Source organism: Pristiophorus japonicus, chromosome 9 (genome assembly GCF_044704955.1).
Source record: "Pristiophorus japonicus isolate sPriJap1 chromosome 9, sPriJap1.hap1, whole genome shotgun sequence".
NCBI classification, from domain to species: Eukaryota; Metazoa; Chordata; class Chondrichthyes; family Pristiophoridae; genus Pristiophorus; species Pristiophorus japonicus.
In genome coordinates, this window is record NC_091985.1 from 105188281 (window position 1) to 105210222 (window position 21942).

The 21942-nt window shown below is 46.0% G+C and overlaps 1 protein-coding gene across 3 annotated transcripts in view; it reads right to left on the reverse strand.

Moving 5' to 3' along the window:
- Positions 1-21942, reverse strand: part of rps6ka2 (ribosomal protein S6 kinase, polypeptide 2) — a 654298-nt gene that overhangs the window by 263639 nt on the left and 368717 nt on the right. For all 3 annotated transcript variants that reach the window (XM_070889669.1, XM_070889667.1, XM_070889666.1), the window contains exon 3: positions 1651-1732. In XM_070889669.1, coding sequence (XP_070745770.1) covers positions 1651-1681 — 31 coding nt within the window. In that variant the 5' untranslated portion in view covers positions 1682-1732. The remainder of the gene's footprint in view (positions 1-1650; positions 1733-21942) is intronic.

Sequence of the window (21942 nt, forward strand, 5' to 3'; positions counted from 1 at the left end):
TCTTTGACCAACCGACCTGGATTTTGTGAAGGAACGACACTCGCCGTTCATCACACTGACAGCTGCCCACAAACATTTTGTGGGACTTTTGTGCAGCAACTTACCATATTTAGAGATACTCTCTATCCCAGTGCCCTCTACTGGAGATCTGTGTCATGTGTGAGCAAGGAAAGCAACATTGTGGCTCTTCAACCAATCAGTTTGAAGAATTCTCACTGAGCCACGCAGAGTCGAAACCAGGAAGTATGACCAGGAAGTATAAATAATTTCATTCATTGTAAAATTATGTACAGAAAGCAAAATAAAGAGAGGGTAATAATGATAGGATTAAGAGATGGAGAAAGCGATAAAAGGGACATAAATTAAAAAGTTAAAAGATATCGGGGGAGAAATTCACTACCTGGGGCGCTAACTTTTAAAAATTTGAAAAGTTAATGCCAGGAGTTAACGATTTCAAACTTTTTTAAAAAATCACCATTTGTGCTCCAAGAAGGAAGAGGAGCACTAAATCAAATGCTCGACTACCTTCCAGGAGCGCAATCGACAACAGGCAGGGGAGTGAGTTCAGCAGTACTACACACTGGGCCATGCAGCGCTGCCACAGTGAAAGGCTCTTTCCCTCCCTTAAAGGGAAGAGCCATCACTGCAGGCTCTGCAAATTAAAAACAACTTACCTGGACCACGACGGCAGCCACGATCCCATGCAATCAGCCCAACCCTCAAATAGAGCATCGGGCTGATCGATCGCGGGCACGAACTCGCGAAAAAAGTTGGAAGAAAGTTGTTAAATTTTTTACTTACCTTGGCCACCTCGCATTTAAGCATCACCGCCAAAGCAGCCGACCACCCGATGCACGCTTCCTGCAGCTGTCAGTGTTTTCGCCCAGTACTGCTGCGGGGGCGGAATGCAATTTCGGGTCAAGAACGCTACCGGGGCAATGCGCACGCAGTTGTCATCACGATCTCCAGGCTAAGGAGATCAGGTCGCAACGCCATAGCACTACCACAAAACCCCCGCCAAATATGGCGGGAGTCAATGTCATCGTTGCACCCTGTCGCAAAGCCATTTGAGCCCCGTTAATGCCCCATGGTGATGCTAACAGGAGGTGCAAAGGCACCCAAGATTGACAGTTTGAGGGGAAATTATAGACAAAGATGATAATAACTCTATGGACTGCAATGATTCTTATAAAGCATAACAATTTTTGTGCTGTTGGGAGCATTGAACACTATTGGTGCTTTTCCTCAATTAACATGGTGAAGAAGAGGTTCGAATGTAATTCACAGAATTTTATCTGCCTGGAGATTTTTACTAAGGTTACTCACCTTCATCAGGGGTTTAGATACATTGGGTAGAGTCCCTGACAGTTCAAATTGCTGCTAAAAGGAGCAAGTTGGTTTCCTTTTACTCCCTAATTTATTGTCTTCCTGTCTATATTTGCATTTGTTATAATATATAAATTATATTTGAAAGTAAACTGGAGGTAACAGGGTTTAGCAGTGAATTCTTAAATGGGGAAATAAGAGTCAAACTCAATGGAACTGCATGTGACTCATGGAGCAATGATACGAACTTCTATACAATGTGATATATGCCTTGCTTATGTAATAACACAACATATTGTAGAGTCTTAATCTTGCAGCACTCACCTTTCAATGTGGCCTTCTTTAGTACCTTCATAGCATAGAGCTGCCCAGCATCGGAGCCTTTTATTTTCTTAACAAGAAATACCTTAGAGGAAGAAAATACAGGAAAGTGTTAATGTAGATTCTTTTCATGGAGGTAAATAATGAAAGATTAATCCTTAAGCATAGAATGCCTTTCATAAATCGGCCTTTTTCACTTACAAGGAAGTTACATAGGAACAGGAGTAGGCCATTTACAACCATGAGCCTGTCCTTCCATTCAATTGGATTATGGCTGATCTGTATCTCAACTTCTTTGTCCCGCTTTGCTCTATATCTTGATACCTTTACTTAACAAAAATCTATTGATCTCAGTTATCTCTATTGAAAATTTCAACTGACCTGTAAGGATCAGGATTGTCTCATAGTTCTCCTGTGAAGCGCCGTGGGACGTTTCACTAAGTTAAAGACATTATATAAATACAAGTTATTGTTTTCGATTGAACTTTTGACTCTTTAGCTAATGAAATGAACGCAGCCAGTAACTTTATCAACAGACATTTGACAGTTAAGCATAAACCATAGAACTATGACTACTGCTAAGAAAAACAACGGAAAACAGGTGTAAAGCAGAAAAAGGTCACAACATTGCACACTGCAACTAAAGAAAATGACTGAAGAGACCCCTTTTATGACAGTAAGAAGCCATAAGACTTAGCCTCAAAACTGTATAAAAAGGAAACTGAACTGTGCTATCCTCAGGATGGACAACATGATGAAGACAAGGAAGAATCACTTCGGTAGACACTCCTGGCCCACCCCAGATTAACAGTCTGGTTAATCCACCTTCTGTACCATATTCCACAAGTTGTGAGTATTGCCTAGAGCTGTTGCTTATTGTTGTTTAGCAATCGAATAAAATGCTGTGTAATCTTAGTATCAGTTCATGTGGTTGTTGTCTCTGCTCAAGATTAAAACTGGGAATTGAAATTATTAATAATAATAATAATAATCCTACAGACCCAGCGTCCATGGCCTCTTGGGAGAGTTCCAGATTCTACTACCCTTTGTGTGGAAAACAACTTCCTGATTTCACTCCAAATGGTCTTGCTCTAATTTTAAGATTGTGCCCCATTATTCTGGATTCCTTCATCAGAGGAACCAGCTTCACTGTATTTACCCTATTGAATCAATATATCATTTTAACCCCTTGATTATAGCACTCCTCAGCCTTCTAAATTCAGGGGAGTACAAACCAAGTTTATGCAATCTATCCTCATAATGTAATCCTTTATGTCATGGTATCATTCTGTTGAATCTGTGCTATACCCACTCCAAGGTGAAAATATCCTTCCTGAGGTGCGGAGCCCAAAACTGAATGCAGTACTTCAGATTGGGTCTGACCAAGGCCCTATACAACTGAAGCATAACTTCCTCCCCTTTGTATTCCAGCCCCCTTGTGATAAAGTCCAACATCCCATTAACCTTTTTAATAATGTTTGTACCTGTGCGCTAGCTTTTAGTGATTTGTGTACATGGACACCTAAATCCCTTTGCACCTCCACAACTCCGAGGGGCCGAAATTGCTCCGCGCCCTGCCTGGGGGCAGTTCAGGCCCGAGCCAGTTATCGCTCAGGCGGGAATCCCGCCCCTGGCGTGGAATTGCCCTTTGCGCCCCTCAAACTGTCTCAGGCACTTTGTGACGTTTCAGGGGCACTCCGAGGTGTCAGTGCGATGCTCAAGTCAGCGCAAAGTGGAAGCTCCGCAAAGCGCTGACACGTTATAACGCCCCTCCTCTTCAGGTAAAGGGGAGGTCTGCTGCAGACTCTGCAGGATCTCCGGTGGCCACCAGAGGGAATCTATTAGAAACATATAAAATTCTGACGGAATTGGACAGGTTAGATGCAGGAAGAATGTTCCCGATATTGGGGAAGTCCAGAACCAGGGGACATTGTCTAAGGATAAGGGGTAAGCCATTTAGGACTGAGATGGGGAGAAACTTCTTCACTCAGAGAGTTGCTAACCTGTGGCATTCCCTACCGCAGAGAGTTGTTGATGCCAGTTCATTGGATATATTCAAGAGGGAGTTCGATGTGGCCCTTACGGCTCAAGGGATCAAGGGGTATGGAGAGAAAGCAGGAAAGTGATACTGAGGTGAATGATCAGCCATGATCTTATTGATGGTGGTGCAGGCTCGAAGGGCTGAATGGCCTACTCCTGCACCTATTTTCTATGTTTCTATGTTTCTATCTCGACCGGGCCAGCGGCCTGGCACCCAAAGAAAAATGCCGGACTGCAGGTTGGCGGCCCGGTTGCGATGAAGGCCACCATTGACGGGCCAACAGAAATGTCGGCTGCCAAAAAAAAATGGCAGCCTCGGTCGCACACGGCCTCCCCTTTAAGGACGCCCCAGGCGGATGTCAGCGCCCCACGAAGTGGACGCAGACATCGGCTCGCACCAGCCTCACATGCCGCGGGTCAATTTCCCCCGCAGCGTGCAAGGGGATCGGTGCTGGGCGGTGAGGGGATCGGAGTGCAAATCGCTCCCAAAATCTCAGAGGCAATTTCAACTCAGGCACAACCGCCACTTGCCCCCGGGCGTTAAGTCAATTGCGCCTCTAAGGAGGCGCAAATAAGGGGCAATTTTGGCCCACTAGTCTCTCCCTATTAAGAAAATATTCCGATTTGTCTTTCTTGGATCCAAGGTGGATGATCTCACACTTCCCCACATTGAACTCCATTTGCCACAGATTTGCCCACTCACTTAGTCTATCTATGTCACTTTATAAATTCTTGTTCGCATCTGCACTATTTACTGTGCCTCCTAATTTAGTGTCATCTGCAATCTTCGATGTACAACTCTTTCTTCCATCTTCAAAATCATTGATATATATGGTGATGAACTCATTCAGTTGTCTTCTGTGACAGAATTGCTGGATGAAAGCTTCACCTTGCAGAAAAAAACCCAGCTCTAATTGAAGGCAGTGGCTGCCCACCTTATTATGTCAGCCCTGTGAAAATGCATCACCTCCCTATTGGGAAATTGAACCTTTGTCTCCCACCTGACAGACAGGGGTACTCACTACTACACTAACAAGGATATTACCTATTACTGCGGATTTATTTTAGTTATCTAGTACTTAGATGGTCATTCGGTCATGGGACCACTTTAAGTAACTAACTCAGATCAGCCATTTTTCTTTTCTTCAAATCATGCCTGCAATTTGTTTGCTAGATCTCGATATACTTTAACACTTACTGATGTATTCTTTGGCGAAACCGAGTATAGGTGAACTTCAATACAAAAGAGCACAAACTGGTAAAATAAATCAGTGTTTACTAATTACAAAGGTCGGATAATAAGCTGAAAGATTGAAAGTTAGAGAGAATGTAAGCCTGCATGTCACAGTCCCACCGGTCATACCTGCCAGGGTCACACACACCAAGGTCCCACCCAGCACTGATCTCCCAGCCGTTAGCAGGGTCAGCAACAGGGCACCTTATTATAATTGGACAGGTAGAATAACATATCTGTAAAATAGTCTTATTTCTCAATAAAGCACTCACTTCCTAACACCTGACCTTCTTGTTACCTCTAATTACATTAAAGTACTGGGAAGAAAAATCTTCTTTCCGAACTTTTCCTTACCGCTCCTAATTCCTCCTCCTTTGTATCAGTTTCCTCATTTATTTCCATTTTATGAAGCAGCTTGAGATGCTTTTTAGTTCAAGACATTTGGGAAACATAAGTTTGTGTTGTCACGACTGCTGTTATTATGAATGTGTAACCACTTGGGAAAACATGTCCCATAATCCCATCCGCATTAAGTTGGTAACAGGAGATACAAACTCCAATGGTTCAAGTGCAGCAGGAAAACTTCCTAAAGGTAAAGAGAACCGTAAACTTTATTGTGGTAAATTCCACGGGGATTCTCCCGCTAGTACACCATATCTTTGGTGGAAGAGCGATGGAAACCCTGGAAAACAACATAAACCCGCTTTACACTTTTTCCAAGGCTCTTCAGCAGACAAACGGGTGAATCCCATGGACTATCACAGACTTTGAATAACTTTACAAATTGCCTGAACTTCATTCTCATGTTTCTAAACCTCCTGAACCCCGGGTGTTGTGTGTGAACCTTGCTCTGAGAAATTCTATATTCAACACATTGGAGAATCTTTCTTATATTTGATGGTCATATCAGAACAAAAAGTGCTTTGAAAGCTTTAGATAATCACGTTTGTTTCTAAAAGTAATGGTGCAGAAATTGCGAACTGACCTGGTGGTCCAGGAGGTTCAGAAACTTGTGGTCCTGAGCCTCTATGCGTAGGCCTGTGTAGAGGCCCATGTATCTCAGGGATGCAGGCGTTTCGCAAGCGCCCCTGAGATCATGTGGGTAGCCCAACCAATCAAAGTATGGGTATTCCCATTCATACTTATGATGAGTTCTGTATATACGGAATCATCATAAGTATGAATGGGAATACCCCGAAAAATACACACACACTTAAAATTAAAATAAATTAAAATCACATATTTAAAATTAATCAAAATGGAATTTAATTATTTAAAACAAAAATTTTATTTTTTGAAAAATAAATTTACATACATATTTTTAAGAGTCTAAAGTTAAACTTGCCTTATTTCATAGGTTTTTAAATGTTTAAATGATTGAAAAAAATATTTTTCTGTCCTTTAAAAGTCTTATGCTGATAAAAGCAGGCCTTACTGCTTTTCTCAGGCGTTAGAATTTCACGGGCATTCGCTGGGCTGATGTTGGGCAAATAGCCCAACTCTCCGCCAGCAAATTGCCCATTTCTATTAGATTCATACGATCTGTCAAGAGGATTCTTGTCCGATGCAAGTTCCGGGTTTAGGCACAGGCGCAGTGCATGCCTAAACCTGGAACTTGCGGGGCCCATATATGCACTTGCACACCTGGTACGCGCCTGTAGGGGCTGTGAATTCAGCCCCAATGTGATTTAATTTCAAAGCAACTGAGGGTTAGATAGCAGAGCGGACACTGACTGGCTGAATGAAAATCACTGATGCTGCAGAGGAGTTGTCAGTTTGGTAGACATCTTAAGATGCAATTAGATGCAGATAGAAGATTACAGAAAGATAAATTAATCAGAAGGCTGAGAAGAGATGGATCTATTACCAACTTTGTGGTGGGGGTGTGTGTGGGGGTGATGTGGGAGGGTGAAAAAGAGTGTCATGGAATTATCTCTAAACGCAGACCTATTCTCATGGTAATGTTTCCTGAGACGAATTAGGCAGTAATGAATATGAAAACACGTTTGGTTTTTTTTAAACTTTGTTTTTATTTGTGTAACAGGAGCTCATGATTCACAATAATCTAGGCCACTTACTTGATGGTTTACAGTGCAACAATATAGCATTGTGGGATTTACAAAAACTTTCAGTTTTGAACCATGCAGCTCACCAAAATGCAAACATCGGCACAGAAAACCAACAGCCATTGCTGCTTTACTCATCTTCTTAAATATGCCACCAGCAGTGCTGCTATCTCCAGAACAGTAGGTAACCTGCACCTTCTAAGGTGGCTCTCTGCTCCTCTTGAAGCAGTAGTGCCCCCTATTCATATTACATCGCTGTTTCCAAAACTTAGCTGAAGGCAGTCCATAATATATAACAGGACATCGGTTAATACAGGCTGGTGGATTTTTCTCTTGAATTACACTGGCGGATGGGGGTGGGAAATTAGCCATTACCCCACCAGTTGCTGAAACTTCGGCAGCACCTCCCAAACCCATGACCTCTACCACCTAGAAGGACAAGGGCAGCAGGCGCATGGGAACACCATCACCTGCAAGTTCCCCTCCAAGTTACACACCATCCTGACTTGGAAATATATCGCCATTCCTTCATCGCGCTGAGTCAAAATCCTGGGAGCTCCCTATCTAATAATGCTGTGGGAGTACCTTCACCACACGGACTGCAACGGTTCAAGAAAAACCATAGAAAATAGGTGCAGGAGTAGGCCATTCGGCCCTTCGAGCCTGCACCACCATTCAATAAGATCATGGCTGATCATTCACCTCAGTACCCCTTTCCTGTTTTCTCTCCATACCTCTTGATCCTTTTAGCCATAAGGGCCATAAGGAATTTTATTTCACCTAATGTAGCTATTATTGATAGCACAACCCAAAACATTACACTTTTGTGAAACAGAGAACGGTCCTGGTGAAGATCTCCCCCCGTGAACTGCATTACCAGGTTGCAATCAGCCCAACTCACAGCGGCTCCCCACCACCTTCTCAAGGGCAATTATGAATGGGCAATAAATGCTGGTCCTGCCAGCGACGCCCACATCCCAGGAACGAATTTTTAAAACTTTGAGGATTTTCTGCAGAAAGTAGCGGTGGCTCTGGAGTGCATCCAACAGCAATGACTTGCATTTATAGAAAGCATTTTACAGGAGCATTATCAGACAAAATGTGACACAGAGTCACATAAAACGCTATTAGGACAGGAGACTAAAAGCTTGGTCAAAGAGTTAGGTTTTAAGGAGCAACTTGAAGGAGGAGAGAGTAATGGAGAGACAGAGAGGTTTAGAGAGGGCATTCCAGAGCTAGCTGAAGGCACGGCCGCCAATTGGGGCTGCTGATGAGGCCAGAATTGGGGGAGCGCAGTGATTTCGGAGGGTTGTAGGGCTAGAGGAGGTTAAAGAGATAGGGAGGAGCAAGGCCATGGAGTGATTTGAACACAAGGATGAGAATTTTAAAATTGAGACATTGCTGAACTGGGAACCAATGTAGATCAGCGTGCGTAAGGTGAACCAAATATGGTAGGCGTATTCAAAAGATGCATTTATGATGAGTGATGCCATCATTATAGCCATTGGAATGCTGAGCACACGGATGCCGGGAATGATACTGACCTTCCGCATTGCTCTGGCAAATAAAGAAATCAATTACACTCTAAAACCTAGGGGCCGTATTTTCGGTCTTTTACCGCCCCTCTTAGCGCCCTGGAGGGGCGGCAGTGGCAGCGATAAGCACTTCCAGGCGGACAGCCAACTTCCAGGCCCCGCTGAGACATTCGGTGCCGGTTTCGAGGAGGCGCAGAGCAGTACTGCGGGGAAGAGGCGAGCCAGTGGGCAACGCCCTTGGTTGCGACACCGGCTCAGTTTTTGGCTGCCGCCTGACCCGTAGTGCTCTGTAGCGTGCCCTGCTGGGAACGTCTGTGGAAGCTGCTGTTCCAAGCTGTAGCAGCTGCATTGAGGTAGGTAATGTCGACCTCAGGTAAGTGTGATTGTTTTTTTTTTTGCGATTTAAGTTTTGGTGGCCTGAGTTATGTATAGTAATATTAGGCAGTCCCTTGTGTCGAGAATCACCCGCTTCCACACCAAAAAAAAGATGAGTTCACAGGTGTTTCAATGAGGGACCTGACATTCCAGGTCCCGAGCTACATCTTGAAGGGTGGAAGATGCCTGTGCGTGAATTCTTTTAACGTGGAGTGGCCGTTGCACACCAGCCACCACACGGGCTTGACAAAGTAAGACCATGGTCCAGTAGCAAGGATTAACCAAGACGGCTGGAGACCTGCTCTGCTAACTTTCTAAATGGTGAAAAGCTAAAAACAGTTGAGGTCCAAATAGACTTGGGGCTCCAGGTACATAGATCATTAAACGTCATGAACAGGTACAGAAAATAATCAAAAAGGCCAATGGAATGCTGGCCTTTATATCTAGAGGACTAGAGTACAAGGGGGTAGAAGTTATGCTGCAGCTGCACAAAACCCTGGCTGGACCACTCCTGGAGTACTGTGAGCAGATCTGCGCACCACACCTGAGGAAGGATATATTGGCCCTGGAGGGAGTGCAGCAAAGGTTTACCAGACTCCAAGGGTTAAATTACAGGAGAGATTACACATGAAGGTTGTATTCCCTAGAATTTACAAGGTTAAGGGGTGATTTGATTGAAGTTTTTGAGATATTAATGGGAACATATAGGGTAGATAGAGAGATACTATTCCCAATGGTTGGGGATTCTAGAACTAGGGATCAGAGCCTTAAAATTAGAGCCAGTCCTTTCAGGGTGTTAGAAGTTTGGAACTCTCTTCCGCAAGCAGCAATTGATGCTCGATCAATTGTTAATTTTAAATCTGAGATTGTTAGATTTTTGTTAACCAAAGGTATTAAGGGATAGCATCATCATCATCATCATGGGCAGTGCCTTGGAATCGAGGAAGACTTGCTTCCACTCTAAAAATGAGTCCTTAGGTTGCTGAACAGTCCAATATGAGAACTGCAGTCCCTGTCACAGGTGGGACAGATAGTCGTTGAGGGAAAGGACGGGTGGAACTGGTTTGTCGCACGCTCTTTCTGCTGCCTGCGCTTGATTTCTGCATGCTCTCGGCGAGGAGACTCGAGGTGCTCAGCACCCTCCCAGATGCAATTCCTCCACTTAGGGCGGTCTTTGGCAAGGGACTCCCAGGTGTCGGTGGGGATGTTGCACTTTATCAGGGAGGCTTTGAGGGTGTCCTTGTAATGTTAATTGTCTGCCCACCTTTGGCTCTCTTGCCATGAAGGAGTTCCGAGTAGAGCGTTTGCTTTGGGAGCCTCGGATCTGGCATGCAAACAATGTAGCCTGCCCAGCGGAGCTGATCAAGTGTGGTCAGTGCTTCAATGCTGGGGATGTTGGCTTGGTCGAGGACGCTAACGTTGGTGCATCTACCCTCCCAGGGGATTTGTAGGATCTTACGGAGACATTGTTGGTGGTATTTCTCCAGCGACTTGAAGTGTCTACTGCACATGGTCCATGTCTCTGAGCCATACAGAAGGGCGGGTATTACTACAGCCCTGTAGACCATGAGCTTGGTGGTGGATTTGAGGGTCTGGTCTTCAAACACTTTTTTTCAGGCGGCCGAAGGCTACGCTGGCACACTGGAGGCGGTATTGAACCTCATCGTCAATGTCTGCTCTTGTTGATAAGAGGCTCCCAAGATATGGGAATTGGTCCATGTTGTCCAGGACCACGCCGTGGGTTTGATGACTGGGGGGGGGGGGGGGGGGCGGCGGGAGTTCTGTGCTGCAAGGACAGGCTGGTGGAGGACCTTTGTCTCACAGATATTTAGTGTAAGGCTCATGATTTCGTACGCCTCAGTAAATACATTGACTATGACTTGGCGTTCAGCCTCTGTATGTGCGCAGATACAGGCATCGTCCGCCTATTGTAGCTCGACAACAGACGTTGGTGTGGTCTTGGACCTGGCCTGGAGTCGACGAAGGTTGAACAGGTTCCCACTGGTTCTGTAGTTTAGTTCCACTCCAGCAGGGAGCTTGTTGACTGTGACTGTTGTAGTGTATGTAGCCACCTTTAGTAATGACTCCATGAGGAAGGGTGTGATACTTAAACTGTGTAGACCTGTAGTCCTTTATTTGCAGCTCCTCGAGTGAGGACAAGAAGCTGTGAGCTCCTTTTTATACCGGGTTACCTGCAGTGTGCAGGCAACCCCTAGGTCTCCAGCAGCAGCACCCTCTGGTGTACAGGTAAGGTGTGTACAGTGTAAGGTTGCATTCAGTGTCGCATAACACTGTTATAGACATCACACAGTAAATAGGAATGCATACACAACAACACTCCCCCAAAGCATTTTTCATATCCTTATTGTCATGACCAGGGGAGGTGGTCAGTGGTGGGCTATGGGAGGTTGTGGTGAGGGTTGTGTGATTGCCAGGTGTGACCACTGTGCTTGAGGCTGGCTCGTACATTTCCCCTCCCTCACCCACAAACCAAGTGGGTGTCACTGTTGTGGGATCCCTCAGGGGGGGTAGCCACGGCAGCAGTGGGTGGTGTGTATACACTGTGATGTGGGTAGTTGTGGGGTGGTGGGCAGGGCTCCTTGTCCACCAATTGGGATGAGGGTCAGGTCATCTCAGGGTTTGCCAGGGAAGCTGGAAGGTATTGGCCTCATGCTCCTGATGTTGGCCCTGGTGGCCAGGGGTTGTAGGGCTGGGTCTGGTGCAGGTTGCCATTGGTGGTAGCTGGGCTGCCCATTGACCACTGTCCCTGTAGTGGGTGTGCTCCCACTGACTGTGTGTGTGTCCTGCAAGGGGCATCACATTCATTCCAAAGGTCCAGGCTACATGGTCAGGTAGCCTGCTGGACCTGGGGTTCTTCCACAGGGGGATTCCATTGACATCAGCACGGTCCCTGTAGGACCCAATGTCCTTTGGCAGTGTCCCACTGGTATACATGACACCTTGGCTCTGATGACACATAGTCGAGCCGGCATTGTACATTCTATCATTTGCATCACTTTTAGGTGTCCTGGTTTCAACAGAAATGGTTACATTAGTCATTTCACAATCTCTATCATTATTGTTAAGCATAATAAACTTGTTCTTAATCTTACTGACACTTGTATTCATCTCATCAGTCGCATTGGTTAAACCAGCATCACAATTCATGGTTACATTGCATATATTTTCATACTTTCACCCTTTAATTGCACCTTTAGTTTAAAGTCCTTGTACTCAAATAGTTGAAACGCCTCCTTTAAATTTCTTTGGTTACCGGTCTCCTTTAAGGGAGGCTTCAAATCCGACTGGCCGCTCGGTGTCACATGATGCTCCTCCAATGCTGCCCTCGTGGTATGGCCACAGCCATTTTGATTTTAGGTCCTGCTCCTCGTGGTGCTGCAGCCGTCTTCTGGCTCTGCTGCAGGTAGGCTGTGGAGCTCTTTTCTTCCACAGGTTCGACCCTGGACATCGGGAATCCCTTTCTTTCGTTGATGTTCCTCTTTTGGAGTGCTGCCTCGGCCCGGGAAGTGGAGTTTGGATCCTCGATCTTGGAGATTTTGCCGGGGTGCTGTGGAGTCTTCACCTCGCAGTCGAGCTGGACAGTGGAACCTCGGGATGCAGCGATGGATCCATGTTCAATGTCAATTGCTGGAGCCCGGAGACCTGGGAGCAGCTTTGCTTGGACAGGGTGCTGTTATGCTCGATTGGCAGGATTCATTCAAAGTTCTTCAAAGGTCGTTCGGCTCATCGCAGACTGGCTCGCCCCTGTGTTGCTCTCCATAGAAACTGGGACTCCGTCGACATCTACTTTCATCGCGCAAGGAGAACTTTCGGTGGAACAGGTATGAGTTCCATACTCTTCTTCCAGGTGTTCAGCAACTTCACCTTCATCTGTGTCAGAGCCCCGGTGATCAGCCAACTCTTCGGTGACGCGATGAGTACAGCTTTTTCTGCACATCCTTTGAAGGTGCCCTTCCTCTTTACATGCATAGTCCTTGTAGCGGCATTGGTGGGCCCTGTGGTTTCCTCCACAGCGCCAGCACGGGGCCATCCGGTTTGCCCCATGTGGCGGACTCAGGGTTGCAAGACTCGAGGCTGCATTTCTGCCCTTAGAAGTATCAATGTGGTGCACTGCTCTCGTCGGTTTAGTGTCCCTTAGTGCTTCATTTAGCTGGTCGTCAATGTCGCACGGTGCAGCCAGTCTCCTTAAGTGTTCCAATCTTTCTACAAAAGCGTCCCAATCTTCCCCATCGGTAAATTGCTGAAAGATGCTGAGATTCGACATGCTGAGCGTGTAGTTCATGACCTCATATTCTCGTCGCCAGTTGTAGTGTATATAAGCACCTTTAGTAATGACTCCATGAGTCAGGGTGTGATACTTAAACTGTATAGACCTATAGTCCTTTAGTTGCAGCTCCTCGAGTGAGGACAACAAGCTGTGAGCTCCTTTTTATACCGGGTTACCTGCAGTGTGCAGGTAACCCTTAGGTCTCCAGCAGCAGCACTCTCTGGTGTACAGGTAAGGGTGCATTCAGTGTCGCATAACAGTATTACAGACATCACACAGTAAACAGGCATGCATACACAACAACTGTGAGGTGGAGCATGGCAGCGAGGAAGATTGAGAAGAAGGTTGATATGGGCTAAATGCGACTATATGGAGTTAGGTCTCAGATCAGCCATGATTTCACTGAACGGCGGAACAGGTTTGAGATGTATTGGGAATGTTTTTGGTGTCTTTTTTATCAGGTGCTGTGCTGAATGGTGTAATACTTTAATGCAAGGAGTATAGCAAATAAGGCGGATGAGCTAAGAGCACAGGTAGACACTTGGGATATGACATTATAGCCACTACAGAAACATGGCTGAAAGAAGAGCAGGTTTGGCAGATCAATATTCCTGGCTACAGGATTTTAGACAAGATAGAGAGGGGGGTAAAAAGGGGGAGAGTTTGTGGTCCTATTAAAGAAACTATTACCGCGGTGAGGAGGGATGATATGTTAGAGGGATCATCAAATGAGGCCATATGGATTTAGTTTTGGGGAATGAAGCTGGGCAGGTTAAAAGGGTATTAGTGGGAGAGCACTTGGGTGCTAGTGACCATAATTCAGTCAGATTCAAGTTGGATATAGATAAGGACGAGAATAGGCCTGGAATAAAAGTTCTGAATTGGGGAAAAGCTAACTTTGCTAAGTTAAGGAGTGATTTGGCCATAGTGGACTGGAAACAGCTACTTGTGGGTAAATCAGTGTCGGAGCAGTGGGAGGCATTCAAGGAGGAGATCCGGAAGGCTCAGGCCAAACATGTCCCCTTAAAGAAAAAGGCTGGGAAAAATAATTCTAGAGCCCCCTGGATGTTTAGGGACTTACAGGGGAGGATTAAGAAAAAAAGGGACGCTTACGTCATATACCAACAGCTAAATACTTTAGAATCTTTAGAGGAATACAGGAAGTTAAGAGGCAAAATTTAAAAAAGGATATTAGGAATGCTAAGAGAGAGCACAAGAAATTCTTGGCCAGTAAAATTAAGGAAAACCCTAAGTTGTTCTATAAATATATTAAGAGAAAGAGGGTAACTAAAGAAAGGGTAGGGCCTATTAGAGACCATGAGGGTAATCTTTGTGTGGAGCCGGAAGATATTGGTAGGGTTCTTAACGAATACTTCGCATCTGTTTTCACAAAGGAAAGGGGTAATGTAGATTCTGTTATCGAGGAGGAGTGTGATATTCTGAATGAAATAAATATAGTGAGAGAGGAAGTATTAAGGGGTTTAGCAGCTTTGAAAGTAGATAAGTCCCCAGGCCCGGATGAAATGCATCCCAGGCTATTGCGCGAAGTAAAACAGGAAATAGCAGAGGCCTTGACCATCAGTTTCCAGTCCTCTTTGGATCTGGGTATGGTGCCGGAGGATTGGATGACTGCTAATGTGGTACCCTTGTTTAAGAAGGGAGAAAGGGATAAGCCGAGTAATTACAGGCCTGTCAGCCTAACCTCAGTGGTGGGATAATTATTGGAAAAAATCCTGAAAGACAAGGCAAGGATTAATTGGGACAGTCAGTATGGATTTGTTAAGGGAAGATCGTGTTTGACTAACCTGATTGAATTTTTTGAGGAGGTAACCAAGAGGGTCGATGAGGGTGGTGCATACGATGTAGTATATGTTATGTTCAGAATAACTTCACAAGACTGTGCTGTCAGCTCAAACCATTGTGACCTTGTTCTCTTTAATGTAACTCCAAAGTGAGGAAGCAGCATGGTGGACTGCCTTTTATACCTGCTTGCACAGGGTGCACAAGTGACTCTTAGGTCTCCCACAGGTGTGCCCCTGGTGGCAAGTCTTACCATTGGTGAGGTTTGCATACATCACATCACTCCCCCCCAAAGTATTATGTACAAATTATTTACAGGTTGAGGCGATCTGGCGCTCTGCGTTCCCAGGTCGATCGCCTGAGTTGAAGTCCTGGCATGGCTGAGTTGGTCAGATCATTGCTGCACAGCAGCACGGCTGGTCTGATCGGACTGTCGGGCATGGTGGGTTCATCCCCATGGTTAACAGTGAGGTTGATTGCTGGTTGGGTGTGTGTTGGTGGATCATAAATGGTAAAGTCTTCTTCAAACTGTTCTTGGTTGTCAGTGAATCGCAGTTTGGTCTGATCCAAATGCTTTCTGCACGTTTGCCCATTCAACAGTTTAACAACAAACAATCTATTCCCCCTCCTTGGCTAAAATAGTGCCAGCAATCCATTTGGGACCATGACCGTAATTGAGAACAAACACAGGATCATTAACCTCAATGTCACGCGATACAGCCGCGCAATCGTGGTACGTGTTATGCTGGTGCCACCAGGTTTCTACGTGATCATTGAGATCCGGGTGGACTAAGGAGAGCCTGGTTTTGAGTGCTCTCTTCATTAATAATTCTGCCGGGGGAACCCCGGTGAGCGAGTGGGGATGCGTCCGGTAGCTGAGCAGGACCCGAGATAACCGGGTCTGCAAGGAGCCATCCGTTACGCATTTCAAGCTCTGCTTGATGGTTTGGACTGTCCGTTCCACTTGACCATTGGATGTGGGCTTAAATGGGGCAGACCTGACATGCTTAATGCCATTGTGGGTCATGAACTCGCTAATTCCGAGCTGGTGAAACATTGTCACTAACAAGGATGTCGGGCAAACCATGGGTGGCGAACATGGCCCTGAGGCTTTCAATGGTGGCAGTGGATGTACATGATGACATTATTACACATTCAATCCATTTAGAGTAAGCGTCTACTGCTACTAGAAACATCTTTCCTACAAAAGGGCCAGCAAAATCTACGTGGATCCTGAACCACTGTTTGGAGGACCATGACCACAGACTCAATGGGGCCTCCCTGGGTGCGTTGCTCAACTGTGAGCAAGTGTTACATTGGTGTACACATGACTCCAATTCAGAGTCAATGCTGGGCCACCAAATGTGCGACCTGGCGATAGCCTTCATCATGACTATGCCTGGGTGGGTACTGTGTAGGTCGCGTATAAACATTTCCCTGCCTTTTTTTGGTAAAACCACACGATTCCTCCATAGAAGACAATCCGATTGGATGGACAATTCATCCTTACGTCGGTGGAACGGCTTAATTTCATCTTGTATTTCCCCGTGAACCGCCGACCAGCTCCCATTAAGGATGCAGCTTTTTACTAGTGATAGCACAGGGTCCTGACTAGTCCAGGTCCTGATCTGGCGAGCCATGACGGGGGACCCCTCGCTCTCAAAAACATCCATTACCAGAAGCAAGTCTGTGGGTTGCGCCATTTCCACCCCGGTGGTGGGCAATGGTAGCCAACAGAGGGCATCAGCGCAGTTCTCTGTGCCTGGTCTGTGGCGGATTACATAGTCGTACGCAGACAATGTTAGTGCCCATCTTTGGATGCGGGACGAAGCATTGGTGTTAATACCTTTGCTTTCTGAGAGCAGTGAAGTAAGCGGTTTCCGGTCGGTTTTGAGCTCGAACCGGAGACCAAATAGGTATTGGTGCATTTTCTTAACCTCATATACATATGCTAACGCTTATTTCTCAACCATACTGTAAGCTCTTTCAGCCTTGGACAAACTTCTGGATGCATATGCAACCGGTTGCAGTTTGCCCGACACATTTACTTGCTGAAACACAACGACCCCGTACAACGATGCATCACAAGCTAGTACTAAATGTTTACCTGGGTCATATAATACAACTAACTTGTTAGAACATAGCAGGTTTCTGGCCTTATTAAAGGGTATCTCTTGAAATTTGCCCCAAACCCAGTTGTCACCCTTGTGTAGCAATAAATGCAAGGGTTCCAGCAAAGTGCTCAACTCTGGTAGAAAGTTACCAAAATAGTTGAGGAGTCCCAGGAACGAATACAGCTCCGTCACATTCTGTGGTCTGGGTGCAGTTTTGATGGCCTCCGTCTTGGAATCCGTGGATCTGATGCCGTCTGCCACAATCTTTCCCACCAGAAATTCGACCTCTGGTGCCAGGAAAACACACTAGGAGCGTTTCAGCCTGAGTCCCACTCTGTCCAGTCGCTTTAGAACCTCTTCCAGGTTGTGCAAGTGTTAGCTGGTGTTGCGACCAGTGATCAGGATATCATCTTGGAACACCACGGTGCATGGAACAGATTTCAGCAGACTCTCCGTGTTCCTCTGGAAGATGGCGGCAGCCGAGCGAATCTCAAAAGGGCATACGAAAAATCCTTTGTGTGTGTTGATGCATATCAACTTCTTTGATGATTCAGCCAGCTCGTGTGTCATGTAAGCAGAGGTCAGATCTAGCTTGGTGAACAACTTTCCCCCTGCTAGCGTTGCGAATAGGTCCTCTGCTTTAGGTAGTGGGTACTGGTCCTGTAACGAGACTCAACTGATTGTTACCTTTGTAGTCCCCACAGATTCTGACTGTCCCATTGCTCTTTAGCACCGGCACGATTGGACTGGCCCACTCATTTTACTCAACTGGCGATACGATTCCCTCTCATTGAAGTTTGTCCAGCTCGATCTCGACTTTCTCTCGCATCATATATGGGACTGCTCAGGCCTTGTCATGAACAGACCGTGCCCCCGGAACAAGATGGATCTGCACCTTGGCGCCTGTGAAGTTGCCGATGCCTGGCTCAAATAACGCCGGGAATTTGTTTAGCACCTGGGCGCACGAGGCATCATCCACCGAAGACAGTGCTTTGATGTCGTCCCAGTTCTATCGGATCTTTCCTAGCCAGCTTCTGCCGAACTGCATTGGGCCATCGCCTGTTACAATCCACAGTGGTAAATCATGCACAATTCCGTCGTACGATACTTTCACTGCTGCACTGCCCGATAACAGGCATGGTGTAAGTGCGCAACATTGTGTGAATAGGGCTCAGTTTTGGCCTCTGTGCCTTGTTGTCCCACAGTTTCTCAAAAGCCTTCTGGCTCATGATTGATTGACTTGCCCCCCGTGTCCAATTCCATGGAGACTGGAATGCCATTAAGTTTAACTTTTAACATTTTAAGAGGGCTTTTGGTGGTAAAGGTGTGTACCCCATACACTTCCTCTTCATCCTCAGGTTGAGTAGCCTCTCCTGCTCGTTCAGCATGATCCACGCTGGATCGGTCATCCTCTGCTGACTCTGCCACGTGGTGAGTCACGGTCGTTTGCACATTCGCTGGAGGTGCCCCATTGTTCCACAACTCTTGCACACAGTAAATGGATCAACATTGACGGGCTCTATGACTGCCCCCGCAGCGCCAACATGGTGTTACTGGATACGCATTCACATCCCACAGTGGCCTCCGAGTCATCCTAGGCCTGGCCTCTGCGGTCATGTAGGCCCTGCCATGTACAGATTTGCCTGCTGAAGGCATTATTTTATGCACAGTACTTGCCGGTGAGCTTCGATGCTGTGAAGATATCTGTTTCGTGTTGTCGCTCGTGGTTATGAAAGCCTGGGCTAGCGTGATGGCCTTGCTCAGATCTAGGGATTCGGTAGACAGCAGTTTGCGAAGAATGACCTCGTGGCCGATTCCAAGCACGAAAAAAATCTCGCAACATTTCCCCCAAAGATCCGGCAAATTTGCACTGTCCCGCAAGTCGTCTTAGGTCGGCGACAAAGCTCGCCACGTTTTGGCCCTCAGAGCGATGGTGTGTGTAAAAGCGATACCTGGCCATTAGGATGCTCTACTTTGGCTTGAGGTGTTCCCGAACCAGCATGCACAGCTCTGTGTAAGTCTTGTCCATTGGTTTGACCGGTGCCAGCAGATTTTTGATGAGCCCATATATCGAAGACCGTCGTCTCAACCATGTCCAGCTCGTTGGCCACGAAGTACTGGTCGAGATGCTCAATGAAGGCTTCCCAATCATCACCCTCAACAAATCTTCTCTCAAGAATATCAATGGCAGCCATTACCGCGTGAAAGTTTGTGATCTGTAACTCGTCGCCACTTGTTATGTTCAGAATAACTTCACAAGACTGTGTTGTAAGCTCAAAGCATTGTGACCTTGGTCTCTTTAATGTAACTCCAAAGTGAGGAAGCAGCATGGTGGATTGCCTTTTATACCTGCTTGCCCAGGGTGCACAGGTGACCCTTAGGTCTCCCACAGGTGTGCCCCCTGGTGGCAAGTCTTACCATTGGTGAGGTTTGCATACATAACAGTATATATGGACTTTAGCAAGGCTTTTGATGATGTCCCACATGGTAGACTGGTCATAAAGGTTAAAGCCCATGGGTATAGGGGTGGTGTGTGGGGTCAGGTTCACCTCTGACCTTCTGAGCGGTTCGAATCGCTCCCACTCCCTGGGTTCTAGACTCTGGATTTATTTGGGGGATGTGATAAAGTGCAAGAGACAACTGGTTTGGTGCAAAAGAACTTTGATTTTATTAAGAACAAGAAAATATAATGTCAAACTTATAATCACTTGAATAAAGAACACTATATCACACATTCAAAGGGATTACAGAGAATAATACACCTCCCACCTCCCAATGCCTAACACTGACTAGATTAAACTCCAGGGCAAACAGGGGCTATGCTCACTGATCCTTTACTGGTAGTTGGCGGTGGTTCGCGATTTCGGGGTTCGCTGGATTCTGTAGGTTCTGCTTGCCGTACCCCGAACGTCGTAGAAGACTTCTTACTGCGCAATCTTCAGTTGAGTGGTGTCCGCCGATGTGGTAGGGCGCGTTTTGGGCTTATGGGGTAAGCACCCACTTTTTTTCGTTAGAAATAGGTTTCAAAGTCTTTTTAGATAATGTTTTCACCTGTTGGTAGTCAGGCCTAGGTTGTAGAATGGAAACTTTCAATTCTTCGGTTTCTTCCTTGCGGAGTTTTGTTTCGAAGTTGATCGATTGCGGTATTTTTGGTGGTACCACATTGGCTGTGCTCGGTTGCTGCCGCGATGGTGATGTTCTTCCTTCCTTTCCGATTGCAGGATGTCGAGGCTGGAGAAGCTAGTTAAAACTGCTGCGGTGGTCTCTCTCCCTTCTTGATGCTCTATGATGTTATGCTGCTGTGTGCATACTTTCTGCTAAGTGTCCCTAGCAGTGACTTCTGAAGCAAAAGCATAAGCATTGCATACCCGTTGTTAAAGCAGGGCCCAGTTATACCTTTGGAGTTGTTCTAATCTTTGCGCCAAATTAGCCCTGAGTCTTTGTTTAATTTTGGCGGGCTTGATATTTCTTTGTCATATTTTGGCAGGCTCATTAAATGTTAACCTGTCTCGGATGTGTCGATCTTTTAAATCTGTTTTCTTGATGGAAATATTGGCTTTGGTATTTGCAGTGTCTGTCTGTGCTTGGGGTTTTCATGCGGGCTGGATGTGCCATTGTTATGTATGGACTGCAATGGTTTTCCAGATCAGGATGATGGTTAGCTATCTCTGGGTTAATTGTTGGGGGGAAGGGTTTTCGAGTATCCACAATTCTCCAGACAATTTGTTTTAGTTTCAATACCCCAGACAGCTTCAATTTTCAAAACTGGCTTCTTTGAAGGATAGTTCCTTTAGTTCTTAGCCCTGCCCACACAGACCCACCCAATCTGCCTTGTAAAATCCTAAATTTGATTAAAGTTCGTAGTTTCTTTCATGTGCACTTTAGGATCTCAAACTTTCTGGTAGATAGTCCCAAATTAAATTTCCTTTCCAATCAGTCCAGACACTGGGTGGTGGGGGGGGGGGGGGGGGGGGGGGTTCTCCCACGAATTTTGCAACCCTTCATGGGATACAGGGCAAAGTGGCAACTTGGATCCAAAATTGGCTTGGAGGTAGGAAGCAAAGGGTAATGATTGATGGATGTTTTTATGACTGGAAGGATGTTTCCAGTGGGGTTCCGCAGGGCTCAGTACTGGGTCTATTGCTTTTTGTGGCATATATCAACAATTTAGATTTGAATATAGGGAGTATGATTAAGAAGTTTGCAGACGACACTAAAATTGGCTGTGTGGTTGATAATGAAGAGAAAAGTCATAGGCTGCAGAAGGATATCAATCTACTGTTCAGGTGGGCAGAGCAATAGCAAATGGAATTTAATTCAGAGAATTGTGCGGTGATGCACTTTGGGAGGGCTAATAAGAAAAGGGTGCACACATTAAGCGGTAGGCCACTTAATAGTGTAGATGAACAAAGGGACCTTGGCGTACTTGTCCACAGATCCTTGAAAGTAGCAGGCCAGGTGGATAAGGTGGTTAAGAAGGCATATGGAATGCTTGCCTTTATTGGCCGAGGCATAGAATATAAGAGCAATGAAGTTATGCTTAAATTGTATAATACTTTGGTTAGGTCACAGCTGGAGTACTGCATGCTGTTTTGTCTTCTTTTTCCTACCAATGCTGACACTAGAGCAGCTCATAAGGAGTGCGAGAGTAGGAGACGGAGGCCCAGACACCAGCCCAACCAGCTGCAGACAAAGATAGAGGGGTGCGAAATGGAGAGGTGACATCACAGCCAAGCTGGTAAATGGTTGGCTGTTCGACTGGTAAGTATAAATCTTTTAGATTGACTTTTAGATTGGTTTAATTGGCAGCGAACTACTAAGTAGCTGTTTGGTGTTTAAGTAA